Source organism: Eriocheir sinensis, chromosome 9 (genome assembly GCF_024679095.1).
Source record: "Eriocheir sinensis breed Jianghai 21 chromosome 9, ASM2467909v1, whole genome shotgun sequence".
Taxonomy (NCBI): domain Eukaryota; kingdom Metazoa; phylum Arthropoda; class Malacostraca; order Decapoda; family Varunidae; genus Eriocheir; species Eriocheir sinensis.
Window position 1 is genome coordinate 17,215,322 of NC_066517.1, and position 21,059 is coordinate 17,236,380.

Sequence of the window (21,059 nt, forward strand, 5' to 3'; positions counted from 1 at the left end):
GTGACTAGAATTGTTTATTTAAGGGAGGAGAGTAGGGATATGAGGGTGTATTATAGTAGAAACATATGGATCGAGTAGGAAGGATTAGGCCTTCGATCCTTCTCACCACAGCCTTCTGTAATTACCTCTCTCTCTCTCTCTCTCTCTCTCTCTCTCTCTCTCTCTCTCTCTCTCTCTCTCTCTCTCATGCATTTTGCGTGTGAGTGTCAGTGTGTGTGTGCGTGTGTGTGTGTGTGTGTGTGTAATTCAGCACGGCATTTAGCTGCCTAATTGTCTTGTGACCTCCAACGGGAAGTTTCACGAACAAGTGCATGGCGCTCCGCCTGTCTTCCGAGATCGCTGTAAAAAAAAGCACCGTCGTAAAGCAACAGTGCCCGGTGTAGTGGTGTTTATATAGTATCATCGTTCATATTTTACAAAAAAAAACAAAAACATTAAAACATAGCGTAGCCTTATTAAATAATCATATCTTTACAGGGTATTTTACGTACGTTCATTCAAGGATCGAGTGGTAAATACGAAAAACAGCTTCTTTTATGGGTGACATGGTAGCATGCAGGAATGGGAATTTCCCCTTTTAGCCAGCACCTCATGACACGTGTGGAACGATGAGGAATATAGACATGCGTACGTCCGTATATATTCTGCGCACAAGAGCAATGATCGACATCACATGGCTGTAATATTTGGTTTGATATGTTTGGTAAGTGTTGAAAAGCTAGATTAATATTATGGGGGATTAATTGAATCGATTAAAGGCCAATTTTATTATGAATATGCACATGAAAATTTAGAGGTCCAAACGGACCCTCAGAAGGCACCAACGGGGATGCCTGAGATGTTTCATACATTAATAACACTCTATATAGTGGAAGTTGAATTGCTGTGAGTTACGTAGTTTGATTTTACCTTAACAAGTGGTTGTGTCTTTTTTTTAAGTGTGGTGTTTAGTCATTTCTAACAGTTTGGCGGTGAAACACCCGTTCAGCAGGAATTTCCAGTGAAATTGGCACCAGTTCACTCATGAGACATTTCTTCCTAAGAAAAACACCAATGTCACTGTAAAAATGAAGAAATGTTTCTTAAAGTACACGGCGGGCCGTGATTGGCGCGTGGCGACCATCGGCGGGAGAATTGTGCTGCTGCCGAGACAAAAGAGCATCAGTAAGGGGTCCGGGACCGGCCGCGCGGCGTGTTGGATCACGGGCGGGCGCGGCGGCGGCGGTGCGGCGCGGCGCGGGTCTCGGCCTGGTGCCCGGGTGTTGTTTACTAACGGAGCCGCCGACGTCCTGCCGCTGACTTTTTCCTCGTGCGGCACCAGCAGGCCGCCACGACCTTCACCAGTGCGGGAGGCAGGCCCTGGCAGCCCGCGGCGAGCGTGAGTGTGTTGCCCTTGGGGCGGGGGGCGGGCAGGGGCGCGGGGCGACAGGGAGGTGAGGTGCTGGGGCCACGACACAGGAACTGTCACAATATTTTCAGGGAGAGCACGTGTAGTAGCAGGAGTATCGACCACTCCAGGGCAGGATACGCTAGGATTCGTTATACTGACTCCCCCTAATCTCCCTCCGACCTTAGGAAGTTCTCTTCTATTGTCCTATACATCTTCTACCCTTCAAGCTTCTCGGAATGTACCGTTTACCGTTGATGAGGTTTCAGGCCCCGGTCCACTGCTAGTGCTGTGCTCTGCGAGGGCCGTCAACAATTATGATGTTAGCCTTGATAATAATCCTCGATACACTTATTCACAACGTCATAGTAAGTGGGTGAGTCTTAATTGCTTTCATGAATAGCCTACTGATGTCCTTTTAATTAATTTGGCATCATCACAGTCAGTTGGCTATGTTTGGGTTCACACTAAATTATTTCCATCTTTCTGAACATTTAACACATAATTTGTCTGAGTAGAAACACTAATTAATAGCCAGATTGGTTATGTTACGAATTCTCTCAATTTCAGTCTGAAGTCCTACACAACACTGGTCATTCGCTGAGTGGTAGACTTCAGGCTTCTTGTAACTCATACAATTTATGCATTTCTTCTCAGCCATGTCGCACTCCCTTGATTTATGATCGCCAGTGCATTTGAAACATTTTGGGGCTTCCATCAGTCTTGGTAGTACATTTGGCCTCAAGATGGCCATATATCTGACAATGATAACATATAATTGCATGGTATCTGTCTCTTACCGTGTTTATTCCCCATTCTAATTTCCACTTGTCATGATTCTTGTCAATCAGCTCTCTCGCAGTTGGGTCACACCTCAAAATGTAGTGCATCGTGCTGCCAGTTGCAGGCTTACAAAAAATCAGCTGAATCCTTTTCTCAACACCCTGAATTGTCTGTAAGAACTCATTGCAGTCTAAGATGGTCTGCTTTATTTTTTCCTTGGTCTCCTCTCTATGCACATTGCATATCATGATCTTTTGTTTCATCTTTCCAACACTCCTGGTACTAATTTGCTCAACAGGCTCCAATTTTTTAGCAGCCTCAGCCCTTATGTTCTCATTATCAAAGTTCATGACAATATTACCTCCATTTGTAAAGCTTGAATCAGTTATTTGAATGCCATTCAGTGCCTGGGAGACTTCATCCTTCATATCTGTTACCTTCTTTTCCTGGGTAGAAGCTTTCACAACTAGGAGATTCTTCTTGACTTTCCTGTCTCTCTTTGCCACCTCAGCCCAACTAAGATTTGCTTTGTCTGCATGAACCACGTCAGCAACTGATCACAGCTCCTCTTGCACCTTCTCAGCCCCTGATTCAACCACAGATATTTCTTCAGATAATTCTTGCTTGAATTCATCCAATTTCTTCACAATTTTGGTAGTCAAAGATGCTTTATGGAGGCATGGGGTGCAAATCCAATTAATTTTAGGTAGATTATCCTGCTTAATTCCAGACAAATGAGCACATTTCACATGACACCATTTAGGACACAAACAGCATCCAATCTACTTCTCGCCTGTGAAATCCTCACAAACGTAACACAAATCCCTCTTGCCCTTGGGCCTGACAGCCATGTCGACAAAGCACTTTCCATGTGGAGCAAAACACAATACATCCGATCACAACCACGACCACTCACTAATAGGAAAGAGTGTAAAAACCTAATCAAGTGTGAAAACAGCCATGAAATGTGTGAGAATCTGCATGGTGCAGGAGGAGAATGAGTAGCCCTATGCAATGAAATGTGGAAACACAGGGAGCTCAAAGGGGAGCAAAGCCCCTTTATCAGGAGGTTCACTTATACTCACCTGTCTCCTAGTGCTCCTAAGGGGGATCACAGGTAAGAGGCTGTTATATTATAGTTGTGGTGAACCACAGGTTCTTATGGCTGCCATGGGACACTATGGTTTACTCCTCTACCCATGGCTGCATTTTTTTCATGTATATATTCATAGATGTTTTAATAGCTATGCTTTCCTACAGTTGTTTTAGAAGTTTAAAGGTTATTAGAAATCATGTATGACAACAGAAGAGCAGCGGGTAGGAAATGAGGTATTGGCCCGTTAATTTATCTTATCTTTGCTACAGGGTAATACAGTAATTATGGAGAATCACTACATGCATCCATCAGTACCTACATAAGAATAGTTCTCTTTCTAAGATCTCTTATATTGCTTTACTTCTCTAGTTTTACTGGCACATCACATATACATATACATACTGTGTTTATAAGTGATGCTACATTATAACTAAGATATTGTTCCTCTCCACTCCAGCAAACTTATAGCACCTGGAGATAGGAAGAGCCATCAATCAATAAATTATGTATTAAAACACACAATACAGCTGAAAATCTAATGTGTCTTGTCTCTGTGGGATAGGAAGTCAGCGATGGTGATGTGGAAGATGTTGATATTTCACTGGAAGTTAAAACTTTGCCATCTATTATTTTGGATCCTTAACATTTAGGGTTTACAAGAATGAGAGGGGCAGCGATCAGGGCCATCGGGGTCCTGTCTGCCCTCATTCTCCTGGCGGGCAGGGTCGCAGGTCAGGCCAAGGGCAAGCCCATCACCACTCACCTGTCAGCCAAATGGTCCAACACGCCCCTTCTGCTGGAGGCCTCAGAGTACATGGCCGAGGAGAGTCTGGCCACCTTCTGGGGCTTTGTTGAGGCTATGGTAGAGGTGGACCCTCACACCTACACTAAAAGTAAGTGTTTCATCACTGTGGTAAGAAAAGGAAGCAAGGAAGGGAAAGAAAAAAAAAAAGAAAAAAAAAGCCTCATATATTCTAAAATGAATGAAAAGGTATATTGAATTTATGAGGGAATGCTTATATACATTTTAGTTGACAAAATAGGCAGCAATGCAAGTCTCCATTCCTTTCTTCTACAGAAAGTGACAAGGAGAAGTTTGAGACAATGCTGGCAGCTGCCTCGCGCTTCCTTCTCCCATCACAGCTACGCATCCTCAAGCTCTCCCTCTCGGTGCGTGCGTACTCCCCCAAGGTGGAGACGTTCCAGCAGATCGTGTTAGACCGAGGGCTGCCCAGCACGGGGGAGTGCGGGGCGGTGGTGGATGTGGCGGGGCAGCTGACCTGTGATGCTAGGGAGGTGAGGAAGTTGGTGGAGGGGGCAGCGGGAGAGAGGCCGGTCGTGTATGAAGTTGATCACCACTTTCCTGGAGGAGAGAATGCCAAGGTAGGTTTTGAGTAGGTTTGTTCTGTTTATCTACTACTTGTTTATTCTATTCTTTGTACAAATGACCTTTGGTCCACTGCCATTTGGATTATTGGACTTTTACTGAATGGTAATGAGGAAGAATTTTATATTGCACTCCTTAGCATAACAATGCTTAAAAAAATGTATGATGGAAGCTGTTGCATTATATTTAGCATCTTTTTTTGTCAGTTGCTGGAAGGGGCTGTAGTAAGAGGGATAGATGTTTGCCACCAGACCAGCCCACCCAAGGCATTTTTTACTGTGATGAGTGGTGTTCTCCTGGACAGGTTGTGGCGGTGCTGTATGCAGAGCTGGGTTCGCCGGAGTTCCCAGTTTTCCACCAAGTTCTGAAGGAGCTCGCCATTGCCGGCAAAGTTGATTATGTCCTCCGACACAGAGTCAAGGTAGGAATGTGTGCTTGTTTTAAAAGTGCCCCTTTTTTTATCTTGTTTCATCTTTAAACTTTGTTCCTACCTTTTGTTGGGTAGATGTTAATTCTCTTTCCAGTTTGATCTCTTATCAGTTGTGTGTGTATAGCCATAAATAGCTATGTAATTTTACATTATCCTACCCATCTTACCCTGCCCTTCCCTACCTTACCTTCCCTTCCCTTCCCTTCCCATCTCTTCCTCTCCTTTCCTTCCCTTTCCCTTTCCTACCCTACCCTACCCTACCCCACTCTACCCTACCCAAATTAACCCACTTGTCCATGCATTTGTTCCACCACAGAACCAGTCCTCACGTCGGGTGCGTCTCAGTGGCTATGGGGTGGAGCTGGCCATCAAGAGCACCGAGTACAAGGCACAGGATGACACCAAGGTGCAGGAGGAGGGCAGAGAGCAGGAGGAAGACGAGGAGGCTGAGGTGGAAGTGGAGGGGTTCCTCTTCTCCAAGCTTGAGTAAGGGTTGGAAAGGCAGCACTAGTATGCCCTAAGAGTGTTTTGTTTTGCATTTGGTAACTTCCTTTGTTGTATAGAAAAAAGAATTGCAAATATAAAAATGAATTGCTTGGCAACTGTCACAGAAACTTAAATATTCAAGTTGATATTCTCAGACACTTCTGCCTCTCACACCAGTATCATTAAGAGTGAAAGTAAACTTTTTATTTTCCATTCACTTGTCAATTTGGAAGGTTGTGGATAATGAATTTTAATTTGCTTTGCTTCTATTTTTGAGTTGTAGATTTTGGAGAATGACATCACCATTTTCTTCTTTATAATGACTGTATCTTTTCTTTCTCCATGATAGGACAATTCACCATTTTCTTCTATATAATGACAAGTGTACCTCTTTCTCCACAATAGATCACTTCACCCAGAGAAAAAGGAAGACCTGAACCAGTTGCGCAAACACCTGGTGGAGTCCCAGCACGAGATGGCGCCCATGAAGGTGTGGCAGCTGCAGCACCTCAGTCTGCAGGCGGCGCAGCGCATCATGTCGGCCCCGGCTGATGAGCGGCTCTCCATCCTGGTCCAGACGGCACAGAACTTCCCTGCCCTTGCCCGCTCGCTGGTCCGGATCAAGGTATGGGAGTATTTGATTAATTGATTGATGTTTATTGGCCTCTAATGTTCTGTTATATATTAATTACATATTAATTCAAATGCCTAAGCCCATTGAGCCAAACTATCATACAGACCTGTGAGGGGCAGCAAGGAGTGGTTTGTTTGGGCTTTGGGATTTGTTAGTGAAAGACAGTATGGCGTTGATTGTTCAGTATTTCAGCTTTTTTGTTTTTATTTTATTTGTTTATATATTTATTATTATTTTTTTAGCTGCCTCCTTTCTGGTAAAAATAAAAGGAAAATAGACAATAAGAAATCAATTGTTTAAGAGCTTACAGTTATTTAATCTTAAGGGCGTGCATTGTGTACAACAGCTTCCAGTATGCAGATATTTTTGCCTCCCAGGAATGTTCTATGCGCATTTTTTTAATAATTTTTTGCCTTTTGCTCTTTGTGGCTTGTTATGTTGTATGTAGAGGTGAGCTGAGTGTGTCTGGTTGGGGTGGAGCTTACTTCCAGCATTGTCATTCATGTTTATTGTTATGTTTTGCTTACTTATATGAATATGAACATTGAAGCAAGGGCTAATGCAACAGAGATGAGCACTGAGGCCATGCACAGCTGTAGCATATGCCCCCAACTTAACATTACTTACTCATAAAACACCATCCCTTCACCTCTCTTCCTCAGGTTGACGACAAGATGAAGCGCGAGATCCTGAAGAACCAGAACACCCTCACCCAGATGGAGGTGAACCCCTCCGACGCAGCTCTCTACATCAACGGCCTCCTGCTGGACATGGAGTACACCACCATCTTCACCCTCCTCGACCACATCCGCTCCGAGGACCGTGTCATTGGCGGACTCCACAAGCTTGGTGAGTATGTTTGTGTTTGTGGTGGTGGTTGTGAGAGGGGGGAGTGTGCATGTACCCACCTTCATATATTTATTTGTAGATCTCTTTGTAAGCTTCAATAGATTCTGAAATATCGTTTTATTCCATTACAGCAAAAGTATGAATGATATTTCTTCCTAGCAAGCTTTGTTATGAGTCCCTTGCAGCAGGATGTGTCATGATCACACACTCTCCTTGTAGGCTTGGAAGGGGAGGCTCTGAAGACCCTGCTGGGCCTAGACACCAGTGAGGGGCCCCAGGAGTATGGCATTGACATCAGGGACTCGGCCATCATGTGGATAAACAACATAGAGACAGACAAGGCGTACCGCAAGTGGCCCTCCTCGACCGGGGAGCTGCTGCGGCCAACCTACCTCGGGATGCTGCGCAGTATTCGCAAGAACTTCCACAACCTGGTGAGGGAGTGTGGCTGATTTAGTCGTCTTGATGTCTTGTATTTCTTGATTTTTCTTTCAATTGGGTTTGCTTTTTTTTTTTACACTTTGTTACATCTCTGTGTGCTTGTGTCTTATAGCTTAAAGAAGGAAGGTCAACTTTTACTTTCCATTTACTTGACAATCATATGGTCATAGATATTGAAAAATAACTGATGATTCGCTTTTATTTTTGAGTTGTAGATTTTGTTGAATGGCTACATCATTTTATTCTGCATAATTATCTACAAAATAATGGAACTTGGTTTTAAGTGTTTTTATTGTAATGGTGATGGTAATTGTAAATGATAATTATAATGGTAAAGAATCTGTTCTCAGAAGAATAAAAAATGTACGATACAAGGAAGTTTTAGATTCTTGCTAATTTTGTGTACCGTCCCACCCAAGATCATCGTGGCAGATCCCAGCAAGGCGGGCGCAGCAGAGCTCATCCGCATGGTGGAGAGCTTCATCACCCACACCGCACCAGTCAGGGTCGGGCTGGTGTTTTCCGTGGACTCTGACGAATCACTGAGGGGCTTTGATGACCCCGGGCTGGCCATGCTTTGTGCCTTCAATTTCATCTCGGAGAACTTTGCCGGCAGAGAGGACGCTAACTACAAGGCTCTCCAGTTCCTGCTTGATGTGAGTGGCCAGTGGTGGGGCTCAGGGTGGGAATGTTGGGTTAGTTAATGGGTGATCTTTGCCTCGGCCAGTGGGATGGTATATAGTGTGAATTTGCGTTAGTTATTGTTGGGTTTCTGTCCGAGAGTAAGGTACGGAGCAGTCTTTGGTGTTGTGAGATTATTTGATGCATTGAAAATGTATGAGGATAGCTGTCTGGAGAGGATGTGAGGGATGAAACCGAACATTATATACAATATCTACACCATTTTAAACTTTCTTCGTGTATTTCCATCTCTTTCAGACAATTATTATTAACTATAACTGAGAAATTTCTATTGTTTTGCTAAATTTATCACTGACCATCTCATATAATTACCTGTTTTTTGGTTTCCCTTTCCCCTAAGATTTACTCCACAGCCCAAGGAGACATCACAGTGTTTTGGTTTGCCTTTCCCCTAAGATTTACTCCACGGCCCAAGGAGACATCACAGTTTTTTGGTTTCCCTTTCCCCTAAGATTTACTCCACGGCCCAAGGAGACATCACAGTTTTTTGGTTTCCCTTTCCCCTAAGATTTACTCCACGGCCCAAGGAGACGTCACGGTTGCCGATGTCACGTCCCTGTTCAAGAGCAAGTACCCGAGCACCGACCTGGAGGATGTGTTTGGGGAGGACTCAGACTATGATGTTGGGCGGATGTTGGCTCAGGACTTTGTGGAGAAGGCCGGCATCACGTCCTTTCCCCAGGTGCTGAAACAAACCGACCCTCTCTTTTATTTTGTTTTATTTCATCAATATATATACTTTCTCTCCTTTTGTATCATATTCTTTTCTTGTCTTTCCTCTTTCTTTCCTTGCTTGCTTTCATATTGTCCTGTTGTAAAAAATCTTGTTCCCACTCCTCAGCTTTTCCTTAATTTTATTTGTTTTTAGTTTTATTTGATTTTTTTTTCTTCCATATTTCTCCTTGATTTATGTCACTTTCCTTCCTGTCAGTGTCTCATCCTTCTCTCCTTCCTTACTTATTCTTACCTTCCCATCTCACTTTCTTCAGCTCCCCTTTTGCATTTTCTACTTCCTTTCTTTGCTTTTCTTTTTTCCATATTTCTCTTTCATGTCACTTTTCCTTCCTGTCCATTTCTCTTCTTTCCTTCCTTACTTATTCTTCTTAGTCTTACTTTCATATCTCACCATCCTCACTCCTCCCTTCTCTTCACCAGGCACTGATGAATGGGGTACCACTGCCAGAGAAGCACCTCAATGTGGACGAGTTTGAGGAGGTGGTGCTGATGGAGGTGATGAGGGCGACGCAGGTGCTGCAGAGGGCTGTGTATCGCGGGGAGCTCAACGACAAGCATGATGTGACGGACTGGCTAATGGCAATGCCCAACATCATGCCAAGGTGAGTTAGGGATGCTGTGGAGGCTTGAAAAGAGGTTGTTGTGATCTTATCCCCACACTTTATTATTTTGTTTTTTTTTGATTGGTTAATTATTTAATACTTAGAAGAAGAGGGAAAACAGGATATAAGAATGGGAGGAAAACAACAGGAAAGAGGAAGGGGAAGAGAGAGAAGAAGAAAGATGGACAAAGGACAGGGAAAGAAAAGAATGTATACTTGTGGTCTCATATTAAGATAGAGGTGATGTTTCCGTTTTTGTTTAATTATTTAGTATTTACTTAGGCTTTAATATTATGATAGAGGTGAATCAGCACTGAATCATTACTTCTTTTTGTAGGACAGGTGTAATTGGTGACTGATATATATATGCTTAAGGAAGGGAGTGCAAGGTGATGGAGAGGTTTTAAGGGTTGCATAGGAGACTGGTGATGGTATTGCTGACTTATTTATGCTCTCTGTTTCTCTACTCTTCTCCTCCACCCACCACCAGGCTCAACGAGAGGATACTAAGCACCAAGAGCTCAAAATATGTGGACATGACCGGGGAGTCTGACTTGAAGCTCTCCGGCATATCCGTGGAAGACTTCTCTGCCCTCAAGGCCCCGGAAATGACCTCCATCCTGGCCAACACCTTCCGTTACCTCTCCACCAAGAGCGAGCCTGCCATCCGTCCCCTCACCGTGTGGCTCGTGGCGGACTTTGACACCGAGGAGGGCCGAGCACTCCTCTTGGAAGCTGTCAAGTACCTGGTGAGTCCTGGGTGCTCTTTTAGATTCTTTTTTTCCAGCAAAGTAGACGGCTCTAGGGCATAAAGCAAAACCATTAACAAAAAAGGCGACTAAACACCACTCAGGTAAAAGAAAAGAAAGTGCAAGAGGCCTATACACACTTAATTTATTTGATTTTACTGCCAACTGAGTGACTGCCCGGGCGGTGTTAGGGTTGGTTGCCTGGTCTGGTATAATTTCCCACGTATTAGAATATTGTTTTGGTGGATGACTACTCACTGACTTTATTTATTGCCTTTTCTGCAGACAGGGGAAGTTCTTCATGATTTTCTCTAGCTTCATCTTAGTGTGAACAGTGAATTTGAACATTTCGTTGTTTCATGGGCTGAGGGAGACCATACATTGCTAGTGACGGTGTTGCTCCGAGGGTATTCGTGCTTCTTGAGGCTATGGCCAGTCTGTCTCTCCTGTGTGTGTCAGAGCATAATGGTGATAATGAATGTTTTATTGTTGAAACATTTTACTGTATTGTAAAGTTCATACAATGTCTGTTATGGTTAACTTTATTTACAGTCATCAGACTTCTGCTTCTCCTAGTATTTCCTTCTTTTACTTAGGTAACATAATCCTGTATTATGCTACTGCACATCATTCACAGGACAAGACAGCCATTATTCACTCCTCTATATAAGGTCTTTTACTCCTTTTTTACCCTGACCATTGTGTCCACTAACTCTACTCTCCCACCTCACACTCCTATTGTCTCTGCAGCGGGAGAGTAACAGCGTGCGTGTGTATGCCGTTCATAACCTTGACACCACCAGCAGCACCCCGGGAGTGTTCAGCCGTGCCATAGAAGTCGCCCAGGCCACCCTTGCCCCAGCTGTGGCCAGGCAGTTCTTGGCCAAGGTGCTGGTGAAGGAAAATGCCAGGAAGATACTGGATGGTTCAAAGAAGTGGTCTGACTTTGAGTTATCAGTGAGTAATTTTTATTTTTATGGTAATTTTTTATCACTAGTATTTACAGGACTGAAGACAGACCAGATTCTTAGGTGAAAATCTTCTAAATGTAACTTTACAAACATGAGCTGATATTAATTTATATGGTACTCTGTATTTGTAGTGAACACTTGACCACAGCCATTGCAGCTCAGATATCAGTAGCTTACCTAGGAGGGGATGAGGCTTCTGGATCTGTGTTGTGTATGGTGACTATAACTGTATTTGCTGTTACTGTAAAGATTGATGAGATTCACTGATGTGTGATGGTTTCATTCTCAGGGACTGGACATGGACGCCTACCTGTCCAGACTCTCAGCGCTGAAAGATGATGTGTTCAAGAAGCACGCAGCCTATGCTCGCAAGGTGAGTTTGGGGTTCAGTGTGTCCATAGTTTTAGGCTGCTGGAGTAACAGGATATATTTTGGAAATGTTTGGATATTTCACCTCTAGCAGTTTATTTATTTCTTAAGTTTATTTATACTTTAAAGGAAAAAGTATGGTAATATTGCTAATCTGGAAAAAGCCTTCAATAGTGCACTGAAAATTAGATGATTGTCTTGTGAAACGATTAAAGAAATTGTCTTTGGATTTAAAACTATATGCAGGATCAAATGGAGTTGAAAGTTACATTTGCAGTAAATCTTGTGTTATACTAATGCTCATTACCAAAATATATAGAAAGAGATGACAGTAAATGCAGTTTGAGGTGTTGAAGAGATGGCTTGCAAGTAGCTAAGGCCAGTAGCTACTGTATAAGAACTCCCCCAGTGTGCCGAGGTGTTCACTGTGTGTCACTGTGGTGTTGCAGGTGCTTTCACTGCCCCCGGGTGCCCATGCAGTGCTGGCCAACGGCAGGATGCTGGGAACTCTGAGGCCCTCAGAGAAATTTGTCCAAGAAGACCTTGGCCTCCTTGAAAAGTACTTCCAGTCAACCCTTGGAGAGAAGATTACTGAAGTCCTTGAAGGAGAAGGTGAAGTTCATGTTGCATCTGTAGGAGCAGCGAGTAGCGGGCTTTTTTTTTTATTATTATTTTATTTTTTGTGTGCCCTTGAGCTGCCTCCTTTGTTGTATAAAAAAAAATAAAATAAAAAATCTTTACACCTATTTCAGTCAGTCACAATGTTTAATACAACTTTCATTACTAACTATACAGGCTGGTTCTCTGATGGGTCACAAAAGGTCATTAGATGAAATTTCAAGTAATTTTAGATGGGCTATAGCTAAAATTATATATAAAAGAAATAGACTTTTCTTAATTTTCAGTATGCAGTCATCATGTATGTTAAGAATATTCTCATGCAGTAAAAATGTACCCTGATAGCTTTACAGAGAGAAAACATTTATAAGAAGCATTTTGTTGCTATGTAATGCATACTGAGAACAAAATATCTAAAGTTATGCGCACTTGCAGACTCGCTCCCGAAGGGTAACATAAATGACATGATCATGAAGGTGGCAGCCATCCTGCAGACCAAGCCTCAGTCCAAGGGCCGCACCAACCTAAACCTGCGCTCAGACCAGTACTCAGTCATCAGGATACCCCCAAGAGACCCAGACATGCCAGCCTTTGAGATTGTGGCAGTTTGTGATCCTGTGTCCAGTGCTGCTCAGAAGTTGGGTCCCATACTGATGGTGCTGCAGGAAGTGGTCAATGCCGACATAAGGGTTATTCTCAATGCTCGAGAGAAACACTCAGAAATGCCACTCAAAAGGTAAGGTTTGTTTGTGGTGAATGAATTATATTGGGACTCACTCATGTGCTTCTTAACATCAACCTGTTTCCACCAAAGTGTCATCCTTCATTTTTATTATTTCCGTCCCCTCACAGTTTCTACCGGTTTGTCTTGGAGCCTGAGCCCTTGTTCAGTGAGAGTGGAGAGCTGGCGCCAGGCCCTCACGCTAGGTTCACAGGTCTGCCCGAGTCCCCGATCCTCACCCAGAACTACCATCCACCGGAGAACTGGCTGGTGGAGGTGGTGGAGTCCTTGCATGACCTGGACAACATCAAGCTGGAGCTGGTGGAGTCTGGGGTCCACAGGTAAGAGGCAGTGTCTTGGTTATTAGGAGATATTGACTCAGTGGTGTAAATGGTAAGAGTAAAGTTGGAGGCATGTGCTGTAGCTGTGAATGGTGACTGATAGAAATTATGATTGTTCCAAAGTTCATTAGTAATTTGGGACATACGCAAAGAGAATTATGGAACATATTACAAAGAATACAATACATATTACCTGCTATATTGTTAACATTCATCATCACCTTTTCCAGTTTGTATTATGAGTATGACAGAATGAAAAGGCACCATTATCCATCACACCATGGGTTTCCATTTCCCAGTCTTGTAAATCTGATGGGTAGCATACATAATAGGTAGTGCAGTGTAAATTCAGCAGACTCTCTCAAACAGCTTATTCAGGCACAACCATCCAGACCTTACCCAGGCATGGTGACAGGAACTGAGCTGCACATTCCATCCCTCTGTATCACACTACCTATAATATATTCTGCCAATCAGTTCCTTAGAGTCTATGATACTTTGCAGTGAGTTTGAGCTGGAACACCTTCTGCTGGAGGGACACTGCTTTGAACAGTCCACAGGAAACCCACCCAGAGGCCTCCAGTTTACTCTTGGCAACAGCAAACAGCCAGTCCTGGTGGGTAGTGCAAGAATAGTGTGGTATTGTTTTCATGGGTCTCTCTGGTACTTGGCAAAAATATTATCAATCTATTTTTTGTATGGATAAGGTTTCATATAATTTTAGGGTAAAGGCAGAACACAGAACTACTTATGTTCTGCCACTTATTTAGAGAGTTGAGATGTATTTAGTAAGGCTTATTAGAGGGTGGTACAGAGCAGAGATATATTAGAATTGTCAGCTAGGGTCAGTTAGACTTGCATGGTTCAGCTTTCCTCTGAAAGATTATTTGAGACCAAAAAAACTGAAAACATCTTTTTTCGCCTTATATGTTACCTCAGATCTGAGCTGTTTACTCATCCCCAATCCTTGTCTAAAGGTGGACAAGAACCCTCTAATTCACTTCTTCACCAGTTGATCACTCATACTCTCCTTCAGGACCTGTTCTCCATTCCCCTGCTGCAGAGAAACAAAGGTAGGGGAGTAAACATCAATCACTCTCATAATATTTATATTCCTACTTCTCTGTCTGCTCATCAGGTTGACACGATAGTGATGGCCAATCTAGGCTACTTCCAGCTGAAGGCTAACCCGGGGGCCTGGCTGCTGAAGCTACGCAACGGACGCTCCGCAGAAATCTACTCCATTGCCAGGTTAGTGCCAAGATGTATCCTCCATTCCATAAAGGTCTGGTTTCACCATAATTAATACAATTTTGGTCTTTATGATGATTACTCTTCACCATGATAATTATCCTTTTTGTCATTATGATTACTGTCACCATCCATTTTATCTTTATGATGATTATTGTTTTCAAAGAGTGCACTGAATAACAATTTGTATAGTTAATGAGGGGCCAGGGTTGTCAGGGGTTAATTATTTGGCTAACCATTAATTCCATAACAAACAGACACAATGGTCATCTCTCCCCAACAGCCATGAAGGGACAGACACTCCTGCAGGCTCTGAGGATGTGCAGGTGGTGATGAGCAGCTTCAAGTCCCATGTGGTGAAGGTCCGAGTGGCCAAGAAGCCAGGCAAGCAGCACATGCAGCTCCTTGCCGATGAAAATGAAGAGGGCGGCGGCGGACTCTGGAACTCCATCACCAGGTGAGCCAAAGAGAGATTAAGAGGGGGATGAGGGTGTGGTGTGTTTATGATAACTGTCTGCAGTGAACCACACCATGCCACTCCTTCTTTCTCAGGCTTGTGATGACCTTCTTTACCTGGAGAGACACTTACTGTATAGGCCACTCTTCACACCTTTTCCTATCCCTTTCATGACTTGCCTTGCCATGTCTTCCTTGCAATATTTGGTTTTCATTGGTCAGGTTAACTCATTGAGTAAATGTGCTATTTATTTTCATATGCATTTTCTTATATTTAACATCAATTTGTCATATGCCCAAGTAAAATACATTCATATGTTTGTATTTAATTTCATCACATCTCTGACATATTCAAGTCCAATTCTTTGTTAATATATATTATGAATGAGAATGGTGTCCTTGTTTATGGGTAAACATAACTGTGTGCATTTGTGTGTGTTATGTGCATGTGTGTGATTCACCTGCTTGCATCTTCCTGTACTGAGCTACAAGGTCATGTGTCCTGGGCGTGGATGCCTTGGCTTTCCACCCTTGGGCTTCTTGCCTTTGGTGTTGTCACTCCAACACCTTGGGGGGGTGGGGTGCCACTCAACTGGTACCCAGTACCCATTCACTGCCAGGTAGACAGTGCCACAGGTGTAAGGAGACTGCCCATCAGTCTCTGCATTGCTCAGGAATACAAGCTGGGATCTCTCAGTGAGATCCATGCAAGCCAACCACTGCACTACAGAGCACTGTATCCTGGATTGGCATTAGAAAATCTGAACCCCCAAAATCCATCTCCCTGCCCCCCCCCCCAAAGGCATAAAAAAGCCAAGTATTTTTTTAAATTTAAGTGTATGCTTGATAGTTGAATTTTACATAAGAAAATGTAGCCTAACATCATAGGTATTGATAATGAGTTAAGAAAAAGATTTTTAAGAAATTTAAATTTTAATACCAATTAAGATCTGTGTGTGCTTGAAGGAGTGTGGCTCACTCTTGAGGGTGGAGAAGTTAGTGAAACTGTAACCAGCACTGCAATATTATACAGCAAATCTGCATTTTAGTTAAATTTCTGAGGTAAACAGTTTTCCCAGCATCTGTGTCGAGTAGGTGTTTGCATGTTGTATTTTACTTTTATCTGGACTTACGAAACAAATGTTGAGAATGACAAAAGTTTTCCCTTTTTATCAATGAACAATGCTTGTGAGTTTCCTGTATAAAAATATAGAACCAATCTTTATAGCACCCCAGTCATGAGGGCTTGGCTTAATCTTGGTTTAATTTTCTGTTTCCATTACAAGCATGCCTTTGATCGGGCCCATAGTTGAGGAGTGGCGGGTTCTGGTGAGGGAGTTTTATGATCTGGCTAGGCACCTCTGGATCAGGTACATCACGCTGTCCCCTTTGGCAGTCAGTTCTGAATGATTACATGTATCCACTCGTTTATCTTCTTATGAGGTTATGACGTGTGTAAAGGCTAGGACTGTACATAGATGTGTGGTATTCTTTGCTCTGCCAGATGATAGGCTTCTACTTGCCTTGATAAATCCTCTGTAAAGGTGTGACTAAGAAAGGTGCTCATAGGATAAGTATATTGTTGGAGCTTACACTGCTGTATTTTTAGCTAATTAAAAGTAGCAATTGTGTGTAAATGCTCTTGATGTGTGTGTATGTTTGTTTGTAAGTATATTTATTGGGTGATATATTTTGTTTCATGGTTATTATCTTTTCTTTTGTGGTCCAGATATATCCATTCCTCTTATTCTTCAGGTTCATGATTACTCAGACAAACTTTTTGCGGTCTTTTCATTTTTACAACTGATGTCGTCCTCTCACCCCACGCTTCCCCTCTCCCCATACCCTGCAGCACCTTCAGTTCAGGAGGCGCTGCAGATGACCCGGATGACACAGTGAACATCTTCTCTGTGGCGTCGGGTCACCTGTACGAGAGGTTCCTCCGCATCATGATGGTGTCTGTCGTCCGCCACACCAAGACCCCCGTCAAGTTCTGGTTCCTCAAGAATTTCCTCTCTCCGTCCTTCAAGGTATAGGATGGGTCGACAGTCAGGCTCTTCCTCCACTTGGTGTTGAAAATAGAAGAGGGAGTTTGATGGTTTCTCTATGGTTTAATTTGCTTCTTAGCCCCACTTTTGTTTTGCTTTGTGATTTTTCGAGACCTAAGTAAACTGAATGATTGATGTCCTAAAATTAAAATGGAATGGAGTATGATGAAAAGTAGAACATATTAGTTACTGAAATACAAAATACAAAAGGTTATATGCTTTTCCAACTTATTACAGTTTTCAACCTTTCCCTTAATCCTGATCCCCTTCTTGTGTTGTAACTCTCCTTTATCTGTGATCCTCCTCCCCTCTCAGGACATCCTGCCCCTGCTGGCCAAGGAGTACGGGTTTGAGTATGAGCTGGTGCAGTACAAGTGGCCGCGGTGGCTTCATCAGCAGTCCGAGAAGCAGCGCATCATCTGGGGTTACAAAATCCTCTTCCTTGATGTCCTCTTCCCCTTAGATATCAAGAAGATCATTTTTGTCGATGCTGATCAGGTAATATTTTTTTGTTTTTGTTGATTTGTAAGTGATCACTGTTTGGTTAGCTCCTCTTCAGTGATGTTTTGCAACTGTTTAATGTGTTTGTTTGTGCAGAGCATTTGACTTTTTGGTCAGGCACACAGATTTCGATGACATTGTTCTTTCATAATGTTTTCACTATAATATAAAGTACACACTATAAAGTTGATTTGAGTAGTAGTAGTAGTAGTAGTAATATTTGTTTTAGCAGGGGGACATTCACAATAGTAGATAGCAACAGAGCTGTAATAAAAGATGTTACCTTACTGTGAATGTTGGATTTTTCATTTTAGGGACTCCAGGTCACTCCTTGCTTAACATTCTCAGTTGGATTATGATGCAACACTTTACTCCCTCAGGTTGTGCGAGGTGACATCAAGGACTTGAATAATGAGGACCTGGATGGGGCGCCCTATGGTTTTGTGCCCTTCTGTGACTCCCGCAAGGAAATTGAAGGGTTTAGGTGGGTTGAGAGCAGCCTGTATTTATTAAAGGGCATAGCTGACACTTGGTTATTATGATAATTTCCTTGCATCCCTCATTTTGATACATTTACATAAATACTTGTACTTTTTTTCTTGCATATTACCCCTTGGCTCATTCCAATTTTTCTCATACATGACAGAAATTTGAAGCCAGTGATTACAGGGCAAGGGTTGAATGGGGTCACTTGGTATAGTGACTTTTCTTTGAAAGGAGTTTTTTTGATTTTTTTTTTAGCTTTACATCCATAAATAAACATGCCAGATTAAATTTTCCTTGGGCTCTGATTTACCAGCTCTCTTCTCCCTGTCTCTACCTTACAACAGATTCTGGAAGCAAGGTTACTGGCGCAACCACCTTGCAGGGCGCAGGTACCACATTTCTGCACTGTTTGTGGTTGATCTCAAGAAGTTCCGACGCATTGCTGCGGGTGACCGCCTGAGAGGACAGTACCAGGGCCTCTCCCAGGACCCCAACTCGCTCTCTAATTTAGATCAGGTATAATCATCAAGTCATCAGAATCCTGTCTCCAGCATGATATAGGTGAAAGGCGAAGAAAGCTAGTTGAAGTCCTCCCTTATTGGTTGATCAATTAATGTATGTGCTAGGAGTAAACCGGGAAAGGGAAACTGTTAATCTGTACGTCTCAATTTGTCATGTATCCCAGAGCAAGGGATTCATGTTAAAAGCCAACTCACACCTGCAACCCATCACTAAGTCATTCATCCTATCTTCTCATGCTGCTCGTGCATGCCACAGGATCACAATAAAAACTCCATTCCCCTCATAATGGAGTATGACCACCTAACATGTAAACTTACCTGCTGCACCAGTAACAACAAGTCCTCAAACCTAACCTCCTCTCTCTCCTCTCCCCATCAGGACCTGCCCAACAACATGGTCCACCAGGTGCGCATCAAGTCACTGCCGCAGGACTGGCTGTGGTGTGAGTCTTGGTGTGATGACGAGTCCAAGAAGACAGCTAAGATCATTGACTTGGTGAGCTGCCATCTGTCTCTTTGATTAGCAAGACTCATGTTGCTTAATGGGTTGACTTACTTAAAACACTAGACTGGACTGGATCTCTTTGTAATACGTTGGCTGTGGTACTTCTATAATGGAAATATATGGTGATGTAGCTTTTGGGGTCTTGTTAAATAATAATGCAATGTGATACTTGATGGAACTACCAAAATAAGAAGACCCACATGGCTGTCTTTTATTATTGTTTTGGTTTCTTGCTTTTTAGATATTGATAACTTCTTGATTAGTAAGTTAGCTAAATATGTTCAAGCCTTCTTTATTTAGGATGTTTTCATAGTTTACTGGGATGAACCTGTCTATATACTTTTTAAGAGTAAGTTTAACTCTTACATTAGTTACAACCCCCTGAAAAAAAGTTTATCATATGTGTTTGAGGTCGTACACATGAGTAACTGAGATAAGTGGTTTCCCTCACTGCTGGGTTAAAGGTCTGCGTCATGACTCAGTGCGGCAGGAATGTGAAAGTCGGTGCTGTGTTCTCCCTGGGCAGAGCACTTTCCACTGAACGGCTATATCCTGTTTTTTACTCTCGTCTGAATCCAAGTTCCACCTGATACAGCATAGGAAATCAGGCTTAAAATTGATGTTAATGATGATGACAAGATTAATTAATGGTGTTGGGAGTGTCAACAGCAATGAGGAATGGATGATAATCGTACATAATGGGAGAGGTCAGAATGGTTGTGGTGATATTGGATAGGAGGTAATGGTGACTGAGGAGCATGTTGAAGGAAGGTACTGGTGGTGGGAGAGATCAGAATGGTTGTGGTGATAATGGATAGGAGGTAATGGTGACTGAGGAGCATAATTAAGGAAGGAACTGGTGGTGAAATTTTCTCTCGTTCTCTCTCTCAGTGCAATAACCCCATGACAAAAGAGGCCAAGCTTGTGGCGGCGCAAAGGATCATCCCCGAGTGGATCGACTACGACACGGAGATAAAGAACGTAATGCAGGGCTTCAAGGAGAGCAGAGCCTCACAATCAGAAGGTAAGATAACAAAGGAGTGAAGAATAGAAAGAATTGGGATGGTGCTGGCTTATTTGTTACATGTATCTGTTTATTAGATTCATATATTTCATACCAAGACATTTTACTTTGCATTGCTTTCCATTGTTCTTCACTGATATACTTTGCACCTGAATATTTTTTGCCTTGTTTGTTGGGTTTGGGTTTGTATATTTTCAAGTTTCATTTTAGTAGTTTTGTATTATTGGTTTATTGAAAGGAAGATCAGCTACTTTTATCTTTTAAGTTATTGATGGCGGTGTTTTCCTTAGTGAGAAAATATGTTAAGATGTTTTAGAGTAAGTTACGTTATCATCCATCACTTAATATCTGTGGCTTGAACTCTCGAAAGATTGTTAGTAGGGGAATACAATATTATTCTATCACACATTATTTATCATACATGCACACTTATATGTAACTAACCATTCAATTTTCTATTTTTTTGCAGACTCTTCTAGTCATAGAAGTCACACAGAGCTATGATATCTGGAGTGGGTTATTAGGTAAGGGTGAGAGTTTTGTAAGTAGTGTCCTGTTGATTATTTATGAGCATGTGTTCCTTTCATCAGGCCGTTATGTTGTATAGAGAAGAAAAGATGTATGTATTAATGTTTTTACAGAGGCATGAAGAAAATTCTTTTATATACTTACATACAGACAGATCATTGTCTATTCTTGCAATATACTCAATGTAAAGTTATTTTTGATGGGCAAAAGTCGTTAGTACACCTATACTTACAGTTTGGTAATGGAGTATTATTTGTTAATTTGATAATGCTGTGAGCCACATGGGAGGATTTTATAAAAATAAAACACAAAATGGCATCTCCATGTTTGTGATTTATTTTACCATTTCAAGATGACTCAGGTAAGTAAAGGTAGTTATAAGACAAGGGTAAGTTAGTGAAGTCAGTCATATATCTAAGTTGAGTAGATGGTTCGTTC

General features: G+C 42.4%; 1 protein-coding gene across 1 annotated transcript; it reads left to right on the forward strand.

Moving 5' to 3' along the window:
- The first annotated feature begins 1,210 nt into the window (after positions 1-1,210).
- On the forward strand, positions 1,211-20,945 carry LOC126996037 (UDP-glucose:glycoprotein glucosyltransferase 1-like). The gene is made up of 27 exons (XM_050856036.1): positions 1,211-1,378; positions 3,917-4,159; positions 4,345-4,649; positions 4,958-5,074; positions 5,400-5,569; positions 5,975-6,194; positions 6,866-7,052; positions 7,272-7,486; positions 7,913-8,149; positions 8,704-8,877; positions 9,351-9,532; positions 10,023-10,281; positions 11,032-11,238; positions 11,542-11,625; positions 12,071-12,233; positions 12,675-12,975; positions 13,092-13,301; positions 13,806-13,917; positions 14,440-14,552; positions 14,836-15,009; positions 16,861-17,038; positions 17,372-17,554; positions 17,938-18,041; positions 18,388-18,559; positions 18,944-19,060; positions 19,961-20,093; positions 20,563-20,945. Exons 2-27 carry the CDS (start codon positions 3,928-3,930, stop codon positions 20,595-20,597), a joined length of 4,584 nt encoding a protein of 1,527 aa, XP_050711993.1. The 5' UTR covers positions 1,211-1,378; positions 3,917-3,927; the 3' UTR covers positions 20,598-20,945.
- The last annotated feature ends 114 nt before the right edge of the window (positions 20,946-21,059 follow it).

Bases quoted from the DNA above. Each gene is read 5' to 3' on its own strand.
- LOC126996037 (XM_050856036.1), top strand. From the start codon at position 3,928: ATGAGAGGGGCAGCGATCAGGGCCATCGGGGTCCTGTCTGCCCTCATT. The intron at 5,570-5,974 runs GTAAGGGTTGGA...TCTCCACAATAG, and splicing joins TTCCTCTTCTCCAAGCTTGA to ATCACTTCACCCAGAGAAAA. The intron at 6,195-6,865 runs GTATGGGAGTAT...TCTCTTCCTCAG, and splicing joins GCTCGCTGGTCCGGATCAAG to GTTGACGACAAGATGAAGCG.